The 20,494-nt window shown below is 44.6% G+C and overlaps 1 protein-coding gene across 1 annotated transcript; it reads left to right on the forward strand.

Moving 5' to 3' along the window:
- Positions 1-3,133: 3,133 nt before the first annotated feature.
- Positions 3,134-17,559, forward strand: LOC142996647 (noelin-2-like). The gene is made up of 8 exons (XM_076147640.1): positions 3,134-3,676; positions 6,517-6,666; positions 8,818-8,973; positions 12,477-12,696; positions 13,194-13,300; positions 15,725-15,901; positions 15,998-16,171; positions 16,585-17,559. The coding sequence occupies exons 1-8, from the start codon at positions 3,533-3,535 to the stop codon at positions 16,903-16,905; spliced, it is 1,449 nt and encodes a 482-aa protein (XP_076003755.1). The 5' UTR covers positions 3,134-3,532; the 3' UTR covers positions 16,906-17,559.
- The last annotated feature ends 2,935 nt before the right edge of the window (positions 17,560-20,494 follow it).

Raw genomic sequence — 20,494 nt, forward strand, 5'->3', positions numbered from 1 at the left:
GACTGCCCCCCTCTCCTACACCTTTTTACTTCTGCACTTTGATCCTGTGTGATAATGTGTGTTGCTGTGCTGTATGCAAGTATTCTGTATTCACACTGCACTGTAGTTTAATAATGCATCATTCATAATTTGCAGTCTCCCCCTCCCTAATTCATACAATTTTCATCCATTCTGATGACCCTCATTTTCTCTAACCCTCTATCCCTCTGTCTGTGTGTGTGTCTGTGTGTGTGTGTGTGTGCGCGCATGTCTATTCTAGTATCTGCAGGGATGGCTCGTGTGCACGTACATGGAATATATTGGTGAAACTTTAATGAGAGGAAGTAGGTGATCGTTTTGCTGCTTCTTTTCAGCCATGAAATATAGATGATGTGACATGAGTGTGACAGTCACATCAGGGGCAGCAAGAGCAGGAAGCTGCTTCATTTGATTTATACAGTTTGCATGTATTTGCAAAGTGTAACCTCTATGAATGAATGCTTTGTCTACTTTTGTTTTAATCCCTATTTAATTTCATTTTGTACACTAATAGATGTCTGCAGAGATGTGACAGTGCAGTTGAAAGGCAAAGGTAAATACACTGTAGGTATGCAAAATAATATCTTTGTTTTGTAGTATAACAATTCAACCATATCACACATGCAAGCACGCACATACAACAGTGATGGGAGAAGCCCTCAAACCCTTTATTTTTAAGACAGTAAAAACGTCCTGCGTGTAAAAGTTAATGACCAAAATTCCCTGGATCATGTCCAACCTGCACACCAAAGGTCATCATCCTGCTGACAGATGGGCAAAGAAACACGACGGGGGAACAATGGCTACTTTTAAACTGTCAAATCCTGTAAAGAAAAAAAAGAACTTGTTAATTGTCTGAGTCATTCATTCCCATAAAGTTTGAAATGAAACACTATTCCCTGGAATATTGTCGAGTAAAAGTGTAACTTAATTGAAACGGTCAAGTAAAGCACCAGAGTGCAGCACTTGAGATGTACTGAGTTACTTTAACCTGTAACCTCTGTGAAATCTCTGTAACCTCTGCTGCCAGTGTTGGCGGAACACATAATCATCCACCTCCTCCTACATCTCCGCCCGTTCCACCTCCTCTAACTCAGCTGTCTGAGCATCTCTCCTCAGTGTGCAGCCAACACCAGGACTGTGCACATCCACAGCCAGCGGGCGGCTTAGTCACCGCAGCACACAACCCTGAGGCTGATCGGCTGAACGGCGTCGATTTTTCCGCCTGCGGGGAGCCAAACCTGGGTCACGACAAGAAGGAGACAAGAAGAGGACGATGGGTCCTCACGGAGCCTTTTGGGTGCTGCAGCTGCTGTTGACTGTCAGTTTGTGTAAGGTAAGGAAACACCTGAGTGCCTACTTCCCCCAAAGCTCACTTCACTTTCACTTTATCTGACAAGCTGAAGAAGTCGCAAACTTTTCCAAAGGGTGTTTGCTGTCCGTATCTATGCTGAGGATTAGGTGGTGGAGTTTGGGCGAGAGATAAAACTTTGTTACTTAACTAAAAGTTCCCACATTTTTCCATTGTGTTTCCATCTGCTCATGCCAGGGTCCCTCTGGGTCTACATCAGAAAGAGATCAATGTGATATTTGCTGTATAAAAAGGTGGGCCCCTCATTTTTCAGGTCAATCCTAAAACACACTCTGAATAAGTCACCTCTGGTCTGTCTACCTGTTACATTTGCATCATTTTTAACACAACAACAATCAATTATTTTGTTTATTATCTGATTGTTTTTTGCTTTTCATTAATTCCACCACTTACACAGTGGTGGAATTTTTTTACCTTTAAAATGTCTCTGTTATTAAATGTAGCATTATTATTTGAAGTGGCGATGCAGAGAGGGAAATAGTGCGTTTGCTGTGCACTTCACCTGTGCGCACACACTCTGCTGTCATGTCAGCTCTCATGTTGCCACTTCCTCTTCCAAATGCTGCGTTATCCCATAAGTGCTGCTGATTGAAATATTCATGTTAGTTCAGCTGAAGGGTGTTTTATGTATAATCCATGTGTGTCCTGGGGCCTGGAAACATGTTACAGCTGACAAGAACAAAGACACAATGAAACTTTCAGTGTTGCTTACATTGTCTGCACAGCATTTGCTGCAGGCATGAAATTCCAAATCTACAAGGGTTATGCTTTTATGGCAAATTTGGGAAACTGGTCAATTTAATGTTCTTCATCAAGCCATATTTTATCTCGCCGGGGACCTCTGTTTATATTTCAGGACCTGCATGTAGTTTAGAGTTTGATGGTGGGTGACTTTAAGTGGAATTCTTATTCTTGTCAAATGTGAACACAATGCACTTCCATTACCTCTCACTTTCAGCCTAGCACACAGGCTTTTCTGACTGAGGTGTTTGGGTTAAAGCAGCAGTCTGTAAGGTTGTGGACTGGATGGAATCAGAGAGAAAATCTATTCCACTCCCCTTTTTTACCTGGTGAGCCCCTCCTGTGTTGAATGTTCTCCCAAAGCAGATTCCCTCAGTAGGGATAGAGACATCTTTCACAGAGCATCCTTTTGGGAAGACATGGCGAGTTCAGCACGTTTGACAACAATGTGCTACATGGTAGGTGTTACATCAAAGTTGAACCCAAAGGACAACCCAATCACAGTGGGTTGTTTTGCTCATATCAGGATGCTGTGTTCCCACCTGGCCACAGGGAGGCAGAACAGCATCATATACATAGAGGCGAAAGACATGCGGCACACACAGAAATCAGAGTCACGTCAGTGTAGTGTTTGCGGCAGTATTTTCATGTGATCGATAAGATAACAAGGATTCGTCTCCATCTACTCTAGGGGGAAGAATGCGCAGCAGAGCAAAGAAAAGGAACAATAGGAAGAAAATGAGTTTACATTTACATTATGTTTAATGAATGCGTGTCATTGGAATAATGGACATGAAAATCAGATAGGAACGTGAAGAGAGAGTAAGAGTAAGCGTGTGAGTAAGAGCAAGAGAAGGATGAGTGTGTGTGTGTGTGAGAGAGAGAGAGAGAGGGAGAGAGGGAGAGAGAGAGAGGGAGGGAGGGAGGGAGGGAGGGAGGGAGGGTGGAGGGAGTTGGTGCTTAATGACAGAGCCGCTCTGTCTCAGCCACAGCGTCCAACTGCCAAGCTGAGAGAGAGCAGCTCAGTCCCTCTCCAGCTGCTCCAGGAGCTGCTCCTGCCCCCAGGCTCAGATGATCTTTGGATGTTTGGACCCGATGTGTCTTCACATGGATGCACCGGCGGTGCCTCGCGCTCCAGGTTTACTCTCTGAAAGGTGTCAGGGTGTCATGTAGGAGTGGACACACACAGGCTGCATCGCAGTGGGACGACCCTGGACTAAGATTCATTGTCTGAGTGTGTGTGTGAGTGTGTGACCAGATACTGTTGAGCATGTGCACAACCTGTAGCATCATGTTTAAATGTGTGTGCTTGCGGCTTACAGTATGACAGCTTTCAAAGGGTTGGACTGTGCGTGAGTGTCAGCAAGAGTTTGTGTTGTGAGTGAATGTGTGTGTGTCAGGATGAGCGTTCCCATGTTAAAGATCGGTGCGGTACTCAGCACCATGGCTATGGTCACTAACTGGATGTCCCAGACCCTGCCATCGCTAGTCGGACTTAATGGAACCGCCATCTCTCCGGAGGGCACACACGAGAGGATCGTCAGCGTATGTACAACACACACCGACACACCGACACACACACACACACACACACAACACACCTGCGTTATTTTCCACAATAAAATTCTGATTTAGGTCAGGTTAGAAGTTCGTCCTAATAATAAAACTGTCCAAATTACAAAGTTACCTTTCCTGTCCTCTAAATGTACCCACACAGGCTGACACAGCTGTTTGGTAGCTGCAACAGCACCACATCCAGTAGATTTGGAGGAAGAAGGAGTCAGATTTGTAGATCATCACATCAGGAACATTTAGCCAACATGCAGCTAATATTTTCTCTGACTATTGATGCAGAAAAGACACACACACACACTCACACACAGAGAGAGAGAGAGAGAAAAGAGAAGGAAAAAATGTGCAGAGAAGCAGATAAAGAACATGAGGACAGTCTGTTCTAAATGTAAGCAATATATAATTATATGATAATAATAATAAATATGAGAAAACACGTATAGTATGCACCTACTGTAACACACACACACACACACACACACGGAGTGGTAATGGGATTGCTCTCTCTCAGACGCTGTGGGGGTGATATTTCTCCTGGGGAAGGCTGACTCACCCATGGGACAGCCGGGCGATTTGTTGCCCTAGCAACACTCTGGCAACCCTGGACATGTAGATGCTGGACCACTGCTCTCTCTCTCTCTCTTGCTCTCCCTCTTTCTCTCACTCTCTCTCGCTCTCTCTTTGTGTGTGTGTGTGTGTGTGTGTGTGTGTGTGTGTGCGCGCGCGCGCGTGTGTCTGCGCGTGCGCGGTCGGGCTTTGTTTTTGGCTGGAGAACTTCCCAGCTGCTACGTGGTCGTACTTTGCAAGTTCAGCAAGTGCATGCAGTCTCATGCAAGCTTACGCCCACACACACGCGCAGATACACACACACACACACACACACACACACACACACACACACAATGAGAGAGAGAACTGGTGAAGAACAGATGGAGCTGGTGTTTGATGTGCATGTTAAGCTGTCGTGTTGCTACAGATTGGTGTGCTGACATGTAAACATAATCACTGTAAGATAGACGAATACGTTTACATCATTCCTCAGCGTAAAATAAATCTTTAATTATTGCAGCTTTTGCTGTAGTGTGTGTAACGTTCTTCATCGTCTGCTGGCTCTGACCTTAGTTGTTGACTAGTTCTGGATTTACGACATGTCAGCCTCTGTACTATACAGTCTAATCTTAATCAGCGCGGCTGCCTAAGTAGATTTTTAACATTTTCCCTGGTGTGAAATGGGCCCTCGGGTGCCGTCTGTCTCCCTCTGTGTAATTACGCTGAGCAGTAAACATAAACAATGTTTATATTCTCATCCTGTCCATGTCACCCGGACTTTAGTCCCCCCCTCTCCATAAAAGGGGACTTCAAGGTTACTCCACTAAACCCAGCAGATTGATGGATAAGATGTTTTCCTCCAGGCCTTGGCCTCATCTCTCCACACCTCCTCTCATCCCATTTTGCTCCCCTGTCGTTTTTCTCTTTTAGCGTTTGCTTTGCCGTTCGCCTGCCGCAGTCCTTCAGAGGATTGTTCTCATATAAACCCACGGCGCAACCCGAACAAAAGCAATGCAATGAGCTTATGATTATTCTCTGATTGAATGTGCTGCGACTCGCGCTCCGACCTTCAGACCCAGAGGCGAAGCTGCTGTCACCTCAGACAACTTCTCTGCGCCCACACACGGGTGATGCTTTGTGTGCAGCAACACTGGCTGTATTTTGGATCAATTTATAACTTGTTATCAGGGATTTCTGTATTTGGTAGCTTTATGCAACCCTGAGCAGGTTAAAAGAAATAACAACCAAATTCACTGCATATATTCTTATTTAATATTCACATTTGCTTGTGGAATGAAAAGAAAAGAAAATTATATTCAGATGAAATTGAACTAATTGGTCATAATAAGGCTGAATATGAATTGATTGTTTTATTTTATGGTTGCAGATTTGGCTTATTAGCATATATACATTATGTACTGCATACATATGTGAGAGAAATGCCAGTATCTTTGTATCACACAGGGCAAATTCCCCCTCTCTCTCCAGTGGGAGCCTTGTGCTTCATGAGCAGGGACTGTGATTGACAGGGACTGTGCGCTGAGTCTCAATGACTCCTGTGAGCTCTGACGACCTGCGGACTTTGGCCAGCTGAGGGGGGAAACTCTCCAGCTTTGCTCCTGGTGTGCATTGATATGCACATGTGGACGATGTCACAGCTGCTTATTGTTGCAAACGACAAACATCTAATTTACATACTTCTACTTCGACTACTTTCCTAATTACAATCAAGAGCAATAAAGTGCAAAGTGCATGGACTCCAAATGAACCACTCAAAATAGTTCACAGCCGTAGCAGCTGTAATCAAAAATTACATTTAGCTATGACCTCTAACAGGGCTCGACTGATTCTGCTGGGGCCGACATGACCAGGTGATGATCACAAGGAGGTGTGGGAGGATATGCAACAGTATTGTGCACTTGAGGATTATTGGTGTTGTTCAAGCGTTTGTGTTGTCAGTATTTTCACATATTATCATTCTGATAAACTCTTATCCAACAATGCTTACTGATCAATGTTCATATGTAAATTCGCTTTTTTATTTATTGATCGGTGTACATACAGATTACAGATTCATTTGGTTTTACAATCATCTCTCTGTGTCAGTTTTTGAGCTCTAACACTGTTTAAAATGTTGCATATTGCCAGAAAATGAAATTCAACACAAAGTTTTGGATCTTCCATGTCAAACTCTTTCCCTTCAGTGGCCCCCTGTACATGGTGTGTGTCAGTCACGTTCATGCAGAGTGTTGTTCCTGTTGCAGGGTTTGTATCCCGGCTCAGAGGAGGGCTGGCAGGTCTACAGCACAGCCTCAGATCCTGACGGCAGGTGTGTGTGCACAGTGGTCGCTCCGGCACAAAACCTCTGCAAACGGGACCCTCGGAGTCGACAACTACGGCTGCTGACGGAACAGGTGTGTGTTGTGTGTGTGTGAAAAATACTTCATCCCATTACACTTGCTTTCCCTGTGCTGCATTACTTTGCTGGCCAGTGAAACATAAAGCCTCACACACACGCATGCACGCGCACACGCGCACACACACACACACACACACACACACACAGTGAGAGCGTTTCCAGTGACAGATGAATTCCTGACACATCAGTAGCTTTATCCTCTGCAGACTCCCAGTCATTCAACAAGCCAAGAGACTGATGGGAGGAAACACATTGCACTATATTGCACTGCATCCTTGTTTAAGAAATGGTATGCGGCCATGCTAATGAGCTTGTATGTGTGTGTGTGTGTGTGTTTTTCGCGTGTATTATCCATCTGTCTGTGTAAGCACATTTCTCTTACAGTATACACATCCCAAGAGGGAGAGAGAGTGAGGGTATAAACAGAAGATTCATTACATAAGTTGATGAATTATTGAACACCATCAACCCCTCCAATATCTCCAGTCCATGGGCGGCAGCTAGGCACACTTATGCTCATTTACATTCAGTATTCTCTCCAGAATTGATGGCAGCACACAAACATCTCATCCCCTGAGGACTCTAAACACCTGCTGCTAATGTTAGGCGTAGTACATCTGGATTTTCTGTTTGCGCTCCAAAATCTGTCCTTAATTTATTTTCATTCAGGAAAGTTATAAGTGCAACATGATGGAATCTTTCAGGTCTGACAAGCTCTTCATCACTAGTTATGATGGTTTGAACATCTGTGCAGTTGCACATCACTGCCATGGAACATAATGAGGTATAGTACACTGGTGTAATGTGAAATATAACAAAAGAGTGTACACCTCTGCCAAGGTGAAGTATTCCTTCAATTATGACTTCACCTCTCAATGATGATTAGTTATTGAACAAATGTAACAGTTGCTCTTATAGCGCCACCATCAGCTCAACTAGGACCAAAACTGTAATGGCTTCTTCCGTGGATTAGGTCCATTTAATGTGTTTGAGACAGACAGACAAATAAACTGTAAAGTATCACTAAGTAGCTCAAACGTCACATTTACTGTGGTAAAATGTTAATGTAGCCTAATAACTACACACCCAAGGTGTGTGTTAGAATTATACACACCCTGTGAGACACGCTCTTAGTTTCTCTCCAGCACCAACAGAGAACATTATCCGCTTCAGTCCAAGTCTCTAATCCACAGCTTTGTTCTCACCCAGCAACATGTGTGAGAAATGTCTGCTTGTGGGAGGACAAACATAATCAGAAATAATAAAATCAGAAAACAAAACAAAAACAACTCTCTCTCTCTCTCTCTCTCTCTCTCTCTCTCTCTCTCTCTCTCTCTCTCTCTCTCTCTCTCTCTCTCTCTCTCTCTCTCTCTCTCTCTCTCCATTGCTGTCTTCCGGTTGGAGGGCTTCTATATTTGTGATTCTTAATTGGATCAATGTGTCTAGGGAAGTGACACCTATATCCTGCTGAGAGTGTATGTGTATGTGTGTGTGTGTGTGTGTGTGTGTGTGTGTGTGTGTGTGTGTGTGTGTGTGTGTGTGTGTGTGTGTATGTGTGTGTGGTGTGTGTGTGTGTGTGTGTGTGTGTGTGGTATGTGTGTGTGTGTGTGTGTGTGTGTGTGTGTGTGTGTGTGTGTGTGTGTGTGTGTGTGGTATGTGTGTGTGTGTGTGTGTGTGTGTGGTATGTGTGTGTGTGGTATGTGTGTGTGTGTGTGTGTGTGTGTGTGTGTGTGTGTGTGTGTGTGTGTGTGTGTGTGTACCGTGCTTTTGTTTCTCTGCTCATCTCCGGCCTCCCCAGCATGTGTAACAGCAGGAGATGTGTGGGTGTGTGGAGGGTTTTTTCCATGGTTATTGTGTGTTTGTGTGTCTCTGCTGGATATCTGGGTCATTGTTATAATAAATTAGATTCATGTGGGTTTTTGCATCACAGGGATTTAGTGGTGGTAATAATAATGAATTAACATCATTAATTAAAAAGAAGTGATTAAATCTTGTTGTGGAGTGAATTTATGAACACCTGCTGATTTTTCTCATTTGATCAATATTGGGTTGGGCCCGGATAGCAGATAAGGTCAGATGCTTTCGAGAATAACTACTCATAATGTGAATTGTGTGTGTGTGTGTGTGTGTGTGTGTGTGTTTTCAGGTTCAGAATGTGAGTCAGTCAATGGAGGTAGTGGACCTGCGCACATCCAGAGACCTGCAGTATGTCCGAGACACGGAACCCCTGCTGAGAGGAGTGGACGGACGCTTATACACTTATGTAGCCAAACCTCGCACTATGACTCCCAAAGGCCTGCAGGTACACACACACACACACACACACACACACACAAACATTTGGTGTGAAAACATTGATTTCATGCATGCTGAGCTCCAGTTCCTTCACACGGGAGCGTCTCTCGTGGACAGGGGGGAACATTTGTCTCGGCACTGTCAAGTCCTCCATGTGAGAGTGTCAACCAGCATGGACGCTGTCAGCAAGTCTGCTGCATCATTGCACTTTGTTCTCGGACTCGGCACTGCCTGTAAAACGGAATCTGCCGGAAATGACTCAAACTCTTCCCAAATGTAATACAATCTGAAAACTAGACTGAGCTGAAATGATTTGCAACATGCAGCTTTTACAGTGTGTGGAATTGTGGATTTGTCTTAGTGTTTCACATTAGCAGGAGAAAGGAGATGAGAGTTTATTGCCTTTTGCTAAAGCAAATCCAAATGTCTCTCAAAGATTGCTTCTTACATTACGAGCTCTTATCTCGTCAGACTTTTTCCCAGCTATTTTTGCTATGATGCCGCTGGCGACTTGACAAAACCGGAGCAGGATAGTGGAGGATTATCTCCAGAGCAACAGAAAAGAAAAGAAAAGAAAACAGGAGTTTATAGTCCCAAGGCATTTAAAACACTTCAATCAACTGTAAAAATAAACACCACTGGGTTTGATGCATTTGATTAGCTGCTGAACTAAAACACAACCAACTGCTACACTTTTATCTCTCGTGTTATGAAAGAGAGACGCCTAAACCTGGAACGCTACAATGAATGTGTGATGGTTCTTAGCGTCGGTTGCTTGTTGTTGAGGTGGTACTTGTTTGCTTAAAGGTGATATAACTTGAGAGCTCTTTTCCCAAACAAATGCACATATAGTACATGTAGTTTTGCTGCATAATTGTACAGGAATAAGATGCTAGAATCCTGCGTAACACAATATCAGAAGACTCCAATCTGAAAAGACGTACAGCTGTTCCTGTGCCTGGGTCCGAAAATGTAAGAATGCCAACATTACAGGGTGGCAGACATAGAATGGGAAACGGACAATGCTATACACACACACACACACACACACACCACACACACACACGCATTTCTAGCTCCATCAACACCCTTTACTGTAGCCCATAAATCCACTCTACCTCTCGTGTTTTGCTGAGCGTCGTCATAACAGCATTATGGGGCTTTGGGCTGTGTTTTTATATAGTTAGTGTGTGTGCGTGTGTGTGTGTGTGTGTGTGTGTGTGTGTGTGTGTGTGTGTGTGTGTGTGTGTGTGTGTGTGTGTGTGTGTGTGGATCCTAGGGTGTTGTCGCAGTGATAAGCTTCTGCCTTTTCTCTGAGAGGCGGATAGGAATAGTGAATATTTATGCAAGTTTATCAATAACTAAACAGTATTTCTTATCCCCAGAGATGCAAAAGGATAGCGATGAGGGGAAATAAATGGACAGATGGCTGGAGAGACGGAGGAGAGGAGGGAGGAAAAGAGAGAGGCCGTGTTGCAATCTACTATTTTTCACTGTGGGAGAGAAGAATAGGCAAAATATAATGAGGGAGGGGAACTAAAGGTCAGGCAGAGAGGGGGGGGGGGGGGGGATAGATAAACAAATGAACCAGAGAGATCAGAGGGAGATGAAGGAGAAGGAGTCGGCAGGGGAGGCATTAGCCTCTGATGACAGATTGAGTCATTAGAAACACCAAAGCAGAAAGCGTAAACATAAAATGCTTAGTTTCTACGCATTTAACATCAACCTGAGCAAAGCCGTCACGACGCAGACAAGTGGCTTTGTCGAGTTTGAGTTGATATCAGAGGGATTAGAGGAGGGATCGACTTCACACAGTGCCAGTGTGTGTTTGTGTGTGTGATGTACTTTTAACATCACACACACATCAGTTCTTTCATATCACACTCCACTCAGCAGACTCGTTGGAGACCTTGAGCCTGTTTGCTTTCTTCTTTTCAGATTTGACTCATTCCTCTCTCGCTCCTTTATTCTCTCCTCCTTGTTGTTAAACTCAACATTGAGTTTTCTTTCAACCCTAGAAGTCATATCCCTGTTCTCTCTCGGAGCTTCCTTTTTCTGTACACGACCACATCATTCTGCTTTACCGTGGAACAACACCAGTTATTTTCAATCAGACTGTTTAATAGCAGGTTTATAGGTAGTCTTATACACATTTTGACATTTGGCACTATATAAGCAATTACAAGACATTAAGTCGCACATAGGGAACACTGCAGTGATGGGATTCACTTTGAAGGTTGCGTGGAGTGTGTGTGAATCATTTCGGTGTCACATTCTCAGGCAGGTTTTATCGTAACGACGGAGTGGAACAGGTTTAGGAACATGCTGGTTAATTGATTGTCCTATTTGGGGTTATGGGGAGATGGAACGTTATGAAAGAAACATTTGGTCCTAGATCACAGTACGAGACATTCTCAGAGAAAAGCTTATCACTGTGACAACACCCTAGGATCCACACACACACACACACACACACACACACACACACACACACACACACACGTGTTGACAGGCAGCAAGCAAAATCCCACTTGAAAATAAACATTGGTCAGTAAAGTTGAAATCCAATGAAACTCTTCAGTTAAGAGATGCGATTTTAAGCTTTCTGCATGTGTATGAGATAACTGCCTCTCTGGTTCCTATATGCCTGCAAGTCTATTGTCTATGTGAAGCAATGAATAGAGCTGCTGTGTATTGACCTCCTTATCAGCGATGAAGAGTACAATTTGTTTTCAAAGGAAGAGAGTTTCCTGACTGTGTTTGCCAGAATCAGTGAAGTTTTAAGAACCATTTTATCATCAGCATTAAAATCCTCAAAAGTAGCCATAAAGTAAATCATAAAGTTAAACGATTTCTTATTTTTTTTTATCATAAGTCAAGGTTTTCATAGAGTTTGTTTGGGATTCATGTAAATAGGAACTTAAACAGGCCCAGAGGGGGGAAAACCCATCCGTCCATTTCCTGCTGTTTATCCATGCAGTAAACTCACACTTTCCTCCGTCTCCTCCTGGGGGACTGTGAGACATTCCCAGGCCAGACGGAATATGATGTCCCCTGCAGTCTGTTCAGGATCTGCTTCAGGGTTCTCCTCACTGTTTGATGTGTCAGAACCCCACACTACACGCTCATAGCATGTTACATACAGTACTCTATGGACCAATCATGGCCCTCCTATCTCTTAGGAATGAATAATTCCGTATTGATTCTGTTCATTGGCAACACAGCCTATCACGTCTGATGTTTTAAGGCCAAGCCCTCAAAGAAGACAAGAGAAAACTCCTTAAAATCTACAAAAACTCTTAACTTCTCACACATCTAAAGTGGATGAGTGAGCTGAATTTTCAGGCATGGAACTGGGACACAAGACACCACCGCAGCACACCGGGCTCATCCTGGAGCGAGAGCCTCCTTGCCCTAAATACTGACGAAAAATGGATTCATTTCTTATTCATCAGCATTTCACTGCGTCTCCTTTTTCTTTTTGCCTCACTTACTGTTATGCGCCCACAGGAGTTGAAGGGACAGATGTCTCAGTTGCGCCCCCTTCTGTCAGTGGTGGAGCAATACAAGACGGACTTGCAGGCGCTGGCCACCTTGCGAATGGAGCTCCTCAACCTGTCAGTCAGCTTGACAGCCATTCAAGAAGAGATTGGAGCTTATGACTACGAGGAGCTTCAGCAGAGGGTTGTGCTGCTGGAGACCAGACTGCACAGCTGCATGAACAAACTGGGTAAGTGCAGGACGCCATCAGGGGATTGTTTGACAATTCTACTATATTTGTGTTTGTTTGTGAGTCATGTGGAAAGGTCAGATAATAGTTAATGTCCCAGGTTCACAGTTGTAGGAGCCGAACACACCTGCCCTGGTTTTCTGACAGCATGTCACGCTCTGACTCCTTCCTGTTTCCAGCCGTGTCTCCTTCATGTTGTTATTCTGTGGTATTTCTTGCTCTCGGCACGTATTTGCATTTTAATAGGTTGTGCTCATTTTGTGAAATGTCAGTAAATAGAGTTCAGAGTGACAGCAGGAGATAACCGCTCAAGAATAAGCCGGCCAAGTGCCATCATTGGCCAGCATCACTCGCTCCGTTGCACAACACAAAAAAACTTCCCTTCCATTATCACCTGACTACCCCCCCCCCCCCTCCCCACACACACACACACACCCTATGGCCTGCATATGCAAATGTTGTTCACTTAACAAAGCCTGTGCATCACTTGTTAACAGGTTGTGGCCGTCTGACGGCAGTTAGCAGCCCAATCACCGTGAGAGCCTCGGGGTCCCGCTTCGGCTGCTGGATGACTGATGCCATGATTCCCAGCTCCGACAGCAGAGTGAGTGTGCACCATTTGTTGTGTGGATTAGTTATTTATCACACTGTGGGTACAAAAGGTGAGAATCAGGATTAGTTTGAGGTTGGGGTGAGGATGTAGGAACAAAATATAAATCAGTATAATGTCCACACAACCAATATGGTACAAATGTGTGTGTGTGTGTGTGTGTGTGTGTGTGTGTGTGTGTGTCGGTGTGTGTGTGTGTGTGTGTGTGTGTGTGTGTGTGTGCGCGCGTGTCCTGAGCAGGTGCTGTGAGTAAGTAAGTAAGCTTTGTTTTTCACATAATCTATTTTTGTCTTTTTCTATTTTGTGCACTCCTTCGGCGCTCTCCACACACACACACACACACACACACACACACACACACACACACACACCCCCACACACACACACACCCCCCCACACACACACACACACACACACACACACACACGCACACTGTCTGGGGAGTGCATATTAAGCTAGTTGTCAAGGCGACTGTCTCCCAGTTGCCAGGTGTGATTTATATCGCCATGGTGACCCTTGCCTGTTCCCTGTTAGAGCTTCTCCCTGGTGACAGAAGGAGCTATACACAGCAGCAGTATCCCAGTTATTGTCTCCTGTTTCCGAGTTACCGGTGTGACTGTTGTTACAGTAACGGGGTTACGGGTGGGAGCAAGTTTTCACTCCGTGTGTCTGTTCGCATCTTTGTCCCCATAATGGTAATGTTTATCTGTGCCTTCTCTTTTCATGCTACATACAATTTTTCCAGTGGCGTTCCTGAATCCAAACCCCTGATTGTTGCAATTTTGCACACACACACACACACACACACACACACACACACACACACCGCTTTTGTAAATGGATGTGTCTTTCGTGGCGTCAGACAGTCGGCATTTATTCAGCCTGGGAATGAAAATGAACTTGACTTGATCATCTTAATTTGGCCACACAAAAATCACAAAAAAGATCACAAGTTTTCAAATCGGTGTATTGTTTTTCTTTGTTCAGATTAAAGAAAAAAATAAAATTTATTTAATTGTTAATTAAAGACTATTTCCAGATCTTAAGCTGCAAAGATCTGCCATCACATTTTAGATACATCATACTACAGGCACACACAGAGACCTACACATCCACACATACACACAAAGTTGGGGTCAAAGAGTAAAAAATATTCTTATACATATCATTTGGTAACCATGACTACAAAATCTACACACAGGGTCCCATTCTCGCACTAATTATGTGGGTTATATTGAAGATACACACACACACAGACCTGTCTCCACTAATAGAGATAAAGGGTAAGAGCGAGTGACTGAGGGAGTATGTGTGTGTGTGTGTGTGTGAGAGAGAGAGAGAGAGAGAGAGAGAGAGAGAGAGAGAGAGAGAGAGAGAGAGAGAGAGAGAGAGAGAGAGAGAGAGAGAGAGAGAGAGAGAGAGAGAGAGAGAGAGAGAGAGAGAGAGAGGCGTGATGTTGGGAGAAAGCAGAGAGCCCGACAGAAAGATGAAAAACAATAAGAACAGAGGAGTGTGTAAGGACTGATGGAAAGACATTTGGGAGCGTCAGGATGTTTGTAAAGGGACAACAGAGGCGATGTCGATGGGGAGAAGAAACAATCGCGAGGATGGAGAGAGAGAGAGAGAGAGAGAGAGAGAGAGAGAGAGAGAGAGAGAGAAGCCAAGGTGCAATTTGTAGATAGAGGAAGAGGGAAAAACTCCCCACACTCTAAATTCAGTGTGTAATTAGTCTGGAGTATACAGCGCCCATGGAGCAGTTGGGGGTTCGGTGCCTTGCTCACGTGCACCTTGGCAGTGCTCTGGAGGCCAACTGGCAACTCACCAGCTATCAGTCTGCTTACTTGGTCCATACGGAACTCGAACCAGCAACCCTTCGGTTCCCAGGCTGAATCCCTATGGACTGAGCTACATCACGTCCGCTAGAGACAGAGCGAGAGAGAGAGAGAGAGAGAGAGAGAGAGAGATGGTGGTGGGTGTCAGTATGCTGTGAGTGTGTGTGTGTGTGCTTTGTGTGTTATGTAAACATGTGTGTTCCAAAATGTCTCTCTTTCTCCTTCTTGCTCCACATCCTTTTCATGGACTCTCTCTCCTCTGCCCTCTGCATTCTTCTCAGCTTTTCTTTTCTTTTCTTCCCCTCTTTGGACAATTAATATTCCATTCCGCCTGCTGTCAGTGTCCCCTCCATTCTTGGTTCTTGGTTCTCTGTCTTTGGTCATTGTCGGTTTGTTGAGGTGAGAGATACACTACAATTTTAACTCTAGTTTATGGTGAACCAGGTCATCTGCTCCGACTCTCTCGCATTTATACAAAGTAAAGATAAGAATAAAGATAAAATCCTTATTCTCCTCTGCATCCTTCTCTTTGTGGGGATGTGAAACACAGTCCTCCTCTTCCTCTCTGGTTGTCTCCCTGCATCAGGTGTGGTCTATGGATGGATACTACAAGGGCAGGCGCGTGTTGGAATACAGGACTATGGGAGATTTCACCAAGGGTCAGAACTTTGTGCAGCACCTCTTGCCTCACCCCTGGGCAGGAACGGGCCACGTGGTCTACAACGGCTCCCTCTACTACAACAAACACCAGAGCAACATCTTGGTAAGAGGCTGACTAGAATGGCCCCAAGTAAGAACATGTCAGTATTGGCATGACGTGACTGATACATACATGAGTGTGTGTGTGTGTGTCTTCCAGGTTCAGTACCATTTCCGTTCTCGCACTGTGTTGCTCCAGCGTAGCCTGAGCGGCGCAGGTTACAATAACACCTTTCCCTACAGCTGGGGAGGGTCGTCTGACATCGACCTGATGGCCGATGAGACCGGACTCTGGGTCGTCTACACCTCCATCCCAAATGCTGGAAACATTATGGTACTGTCTTTGTGTGTGTGCGTGTTTGTGTGTGCGTGTAAGTGTGTCTTTGTGTGCACAAGTTTTTGTTTTAATAAGTAAACTCTCCCATTTTTACGACCTCATTAATTCCTGCCTAACATGTGCTCTAAAGTACATGCACATGTGGCTCTGTGCCTTGTTTTCCTGACAACTCTAAATTTACAGTTTTATGAGCAAAACCAGCAAAAGATTCTGCTCAGAACCTCGCTCCAACATTCCTGGATAGACTCATGCACAAACAGAGGAGATGTGAATGGGACAGTGTGTTGGGTGGACATATACATCCATGAGTCATAAAAGGTTTATTTATTTACCCAGCAGACACAAAGCGACATGGGCCTCACACTACAATCCTGATCTTGTGAACATTGTCTCTCCCTCACTGTCTTCAGGTGGGTCGCCTGGACCCTCACTCACTGGAGGTGCTCCAGAGTTGGGACACAGGGTTTCCTAAGCGCAGCGCAGGGGAGGCCTTCATGATCTGTGGTACCCTCTACGTCACCAATTCCCACCTGGCCGGCGCCAAGGTCCACTTCGCCTATAACACCAACTCCTCCACGTACGAGTATACCGACATTCCCTTCCACAACCAGTATTCTCACATCAGCATGATGGACTACAATCCCAGGGAGAGAGCGCTGTACACCTGGAACAACGGACACCAGGTCCTCTACAACGTCACCCTGTTTCACGTCATCCGGGGTGACGGATAGATCAGCACGCAGGAAGAGGAGGGAGTAGAGATGGAGGGATGGATGGAGGAGGTATAACATTGAAGAAACATACAGCACATATACACACACACACACATACACACACACACACACACACATTGAGATAATGGCCACAGTTTGAGAGTGAGTGAGTGACATCTGTGTTTGAATCCAAATCCTTGCTATCAAACACAGGCGTAAACGTCACAGACAAGTGAATTCACCCTGGTTTAGATTAAAAATCAAGCACCTCTGCTTCAGCGGGACGGATGGACGCCAACGATTGGTGGTTTGAGCTTATCCCTATTCTGATGCATTTCATTTTCACTGGTGTCTCCGAAGTGATTTGGTAGGTTGAGGACAGATTGTCGAAAATGTAGCACGTGAACTGATTTTCAACTGGCTTCAAAGTGGCTTGAGATGTCGTGAGATGTGGATAACAGTCACAATGAAGCCGCTCTGGGTTTGTGATGTGGTCGTGGACTTTCAGTCAGCATGGTTGTTCAGTCAATAAACTTTACTGTCAAACTTTGTCAAGACTTTGTTGTCTTCTCTTCTCTTCTCTTCTCTTCTCTTCTCTTCTCTTCTCTTCTCTTCTCTTCTCTTCTCTGCTGTGGAACCTTTACCATTTGTTTACACTCTTTTTATAGACACCTATGTATGTGTGTATCTGCATATATATTAAATGTAGACAGACTGCGGCGCATAAAGGATTTGACATCAGATTGCTTTTGTTCCAATCCACAACTCTCGTCAGCTCTGTTTTATCTTTTATCTCTTTTATCGATGCAAATTGATCTCAGCAGGGTTATGAATGATTTAAGTGCAAGAGGGACGCCGTCTGGAGTTTGGGTCAAGGAGGTAACCCTGTTCATTATCATTTAATTGCTTATCACAATGCTGAAATTGGTGAGTCACATCGCAGAGAAGAACCGATACGTCTTATTACTCTGCCACACTGAGCAATAAAACACAGTAAACAGCATGCAGCATGTTCTAATCTATAAGGTTACATATTTGCACAATCGCACAGTGACACTCAAAGGACGAGCAGACACAGTAGATGATCAGATGAACCAAATGTTGAATCGATACAGAGAGACAGAGGATAGTAAAAAGCCAGGCTATGTGTTGATCTAATTGTGGAAACATCACAACTGGCCATTCTGTTACCATGGCGACTAGTGTGTCTAACTGTGTGCGTCTGTTTCAAGTTCAGGTCACTGCTTAGAAAAACCACTCCTGTGTCTCCTCCATTTATTTTCTCTTCCCTTATTTTCTTGTAAGATGTTTGATGAAGAGGAGAGTGAAATACGCATCGCTCATTTTCCAAGCATGACCGTAACTTAAAGCAATCCGTGCTTTTCTCCTTTCAAAGATACAGTGCAACGAGTTTGCATTTATTTAGATGGAAAAATCCACTGTGAGTCTAAGTCCGTGGCTTTCAATGCATTTCATTTCGGGGACAAATTTGTCCTCGGTGTCTGTGTAGACTTATTTCACTCATGGAACTATCCTCTGCACTCACACACTCACACTAACACACCGTAACAATTGTCCATGGCACAACATAGAGGTGTGAACAGACTGGAGCAGTGTTCATCCATCTGTGAGATAGGAGACGTAGCTGCGTGCTGAGAGTCACAGTCAAAGGCTATTTGAGGCTTTGATGCCCTCTGCAAAGGTATTTCAAATCTATCAGATACTCGTTTAGACATCCTGGCATTCATTGTCTGGATGTTGCGCAACAATTTTATAAATGGAACCTTTGCAAAGCTCAAATGTCATCATGCTGTGAACGACCTTTAGGGTTTAAATGTCCAATTCTTCCAACAAGCTCGCTGAAACAGAAGCTTCTTGGATATCTCTGTAACTAATGTTCAACTATTCTATGCCTTTCAACGGCCAAAGCAGAGCAGGTGTGGACTCACTGCGCTCTCTTGTCCCATCATCACAAGTAAACCCAACAAATCATTCACCATTTCTATTCCTTGTGCACAAAACCTACACACGAGAACATTGATAAGCGTGTCCAGGTCAACTATTCGCCATTCACGCTAAAATGTATCTTCCCCAAAGAACAGTTCAATCTGGTGATACTCAGTAAATGAGTTTCTTTGTGGAAGTAAACAAAAAGCTGTGCTGTTTGTTATGCAGTTAAGGTCGGCAATGAGAAATCCTGCAAAACAAGACCGACTGGAAACATTGTGCACATCAGCAAAAACAGGGTGGGTTTTTTTTAAGCTTGTGTTTTGTGGCTGCCTTCAGACATTTATTGTATATTGCTGGATGTATGTTTCCATGACATCAGTGTCACTCTGGCCTCTGTTTGCTCACCTCACTGCTGTCTTGGCGCTGCCTCTCTCTGGTTGGCATGCTCTCTGCTGCAAGGTTCCCTTCACTCCATCTATCACCATCACTGGCTCAGGTTTTCTGCAGTGTGAAAGTGCCTGTGTGCTCTTCCAGCAGCTCAACCGGATTGCCACCCAGGGCTACACAAGCTCACAGAAACACACACACACAGTCACGCATGCACCTCCTCGGACAAGACAGTTCCTGGCACGCAGGTGAAGCCGGATATGTATTTTTTCACCCTTGTGTTTGTTCATCTCTATCTTTCCATCTATCCATTGGCTTTTTGTCCAGGTTGGTTATCAGCCTGATGAATAGTTTACTGTTATTAAATGAGACCACCTGTGAGAGACAAGGCAACAGGGATTGTAAAGGAGAAAGGAAGAAGAAAGAGAGAACGGGAGAGAGAGAGAGAAGAATCCTGGACGCATGTTGATGCTAAAGCAATGCACGCTGGGAGACACATGAGCCTGCGGTCATGTTTAATTTATGAAACGGAGATCAGCCTATTAAACAAGGACGCAGACTGAAAGAGAAGCCCGGCAAAGGGAAAGGCAGACGGGTAGGAGGAGGTCAGGGAGGTGGAAGGTAGCTCGGTGGAAGGAGCGTGTGGGGGAGAGCAGGTGAAAGGGAAGAAGATGGGAGAGAAGAGAGGGAGTCATCGTTAGGTTCCTCCACAGCTCGCTCTACTGTTCTATTAATAGAAACCAGATCACATTGGGGAGGGCAAACCAGCCAATTAGGATCACGCTGAACAAAAGTGAACCCCGCACCCGCACACGCATACACACACACACACACACACACACACACACACACACACACACACACACAGTTAGACCTGTGAGAGAGCAGCGAGCAACATTCAACATTATATGTATGGAGAACTTGCATGCAGGTTAGCGCTGTCAGTCCTAGTGATAAACTAGTAAGACAGAAATATAGGAGCAATGTAAATGCAGAGAATATAGAGATGCATAAAACTCCCCTAGCAAGACCAGGCTTGGTTGTTGGATTGCTGCAGCAGCTGAAATCGCCCTCGGTCGCACCTGGAGGGCGATGATGCATATGGGCATTTTGGAGGGATGATTGTATCTATCTATGATTATTTATGTATTTATGTGTATTTGTATTTGTATTTTCAGTGCTGAGACACAAATTGGAGTAGCAGGTTGAAATTGAGTTTCATGGTTTCTTGACAAATGCCACATATTGCCTGTGTGATTGCTGTCATCAG

Source organism: Genypterus blacodes, unplaced genomic scaffold, assembly GCF_046128005.1.
Source record: "Genypterus blacodes isolate CSIRO-AG114 ecotype Tasmania unplaced genomic scaffold, CSIRO-AGI_Gbla_v1 ptg000039l_1, whole genome shotgun sequence".
NCBI classification, from domain to species: domain Eukaryota; kingdom Metazoa; phylum Chordata; class Actinopteri; order Ophidiiformes; family Ophidiidae; genus Genypterus; species Genypterus blacodes.

Excerpts from the sequence above, each read along its gene's own strand:
- LOC142996647 (XM_076147640.1), top strand. The coding sequence starts at position 3,533 with ATGAGCGTTCCCATGTTAAAGATCGGTGCGGTACTCAGCACCATGGCT. Across the intron at positions 3,677-6,516 it reads CACACGAGAGGATCGTCAGC|GGTTTGTATCCCGGCTCAGA; the intron begins GTATGTACAACA and ends TTCCTGTTGCAG. Across the intron at positions 16,172-16,584 it reads CAAATGCTGGAAACATTATG|GTGGGTCGCCTGGACCCTCA; the intron begins GTACTGTCTTTG and ends CACTGTCTTCAG.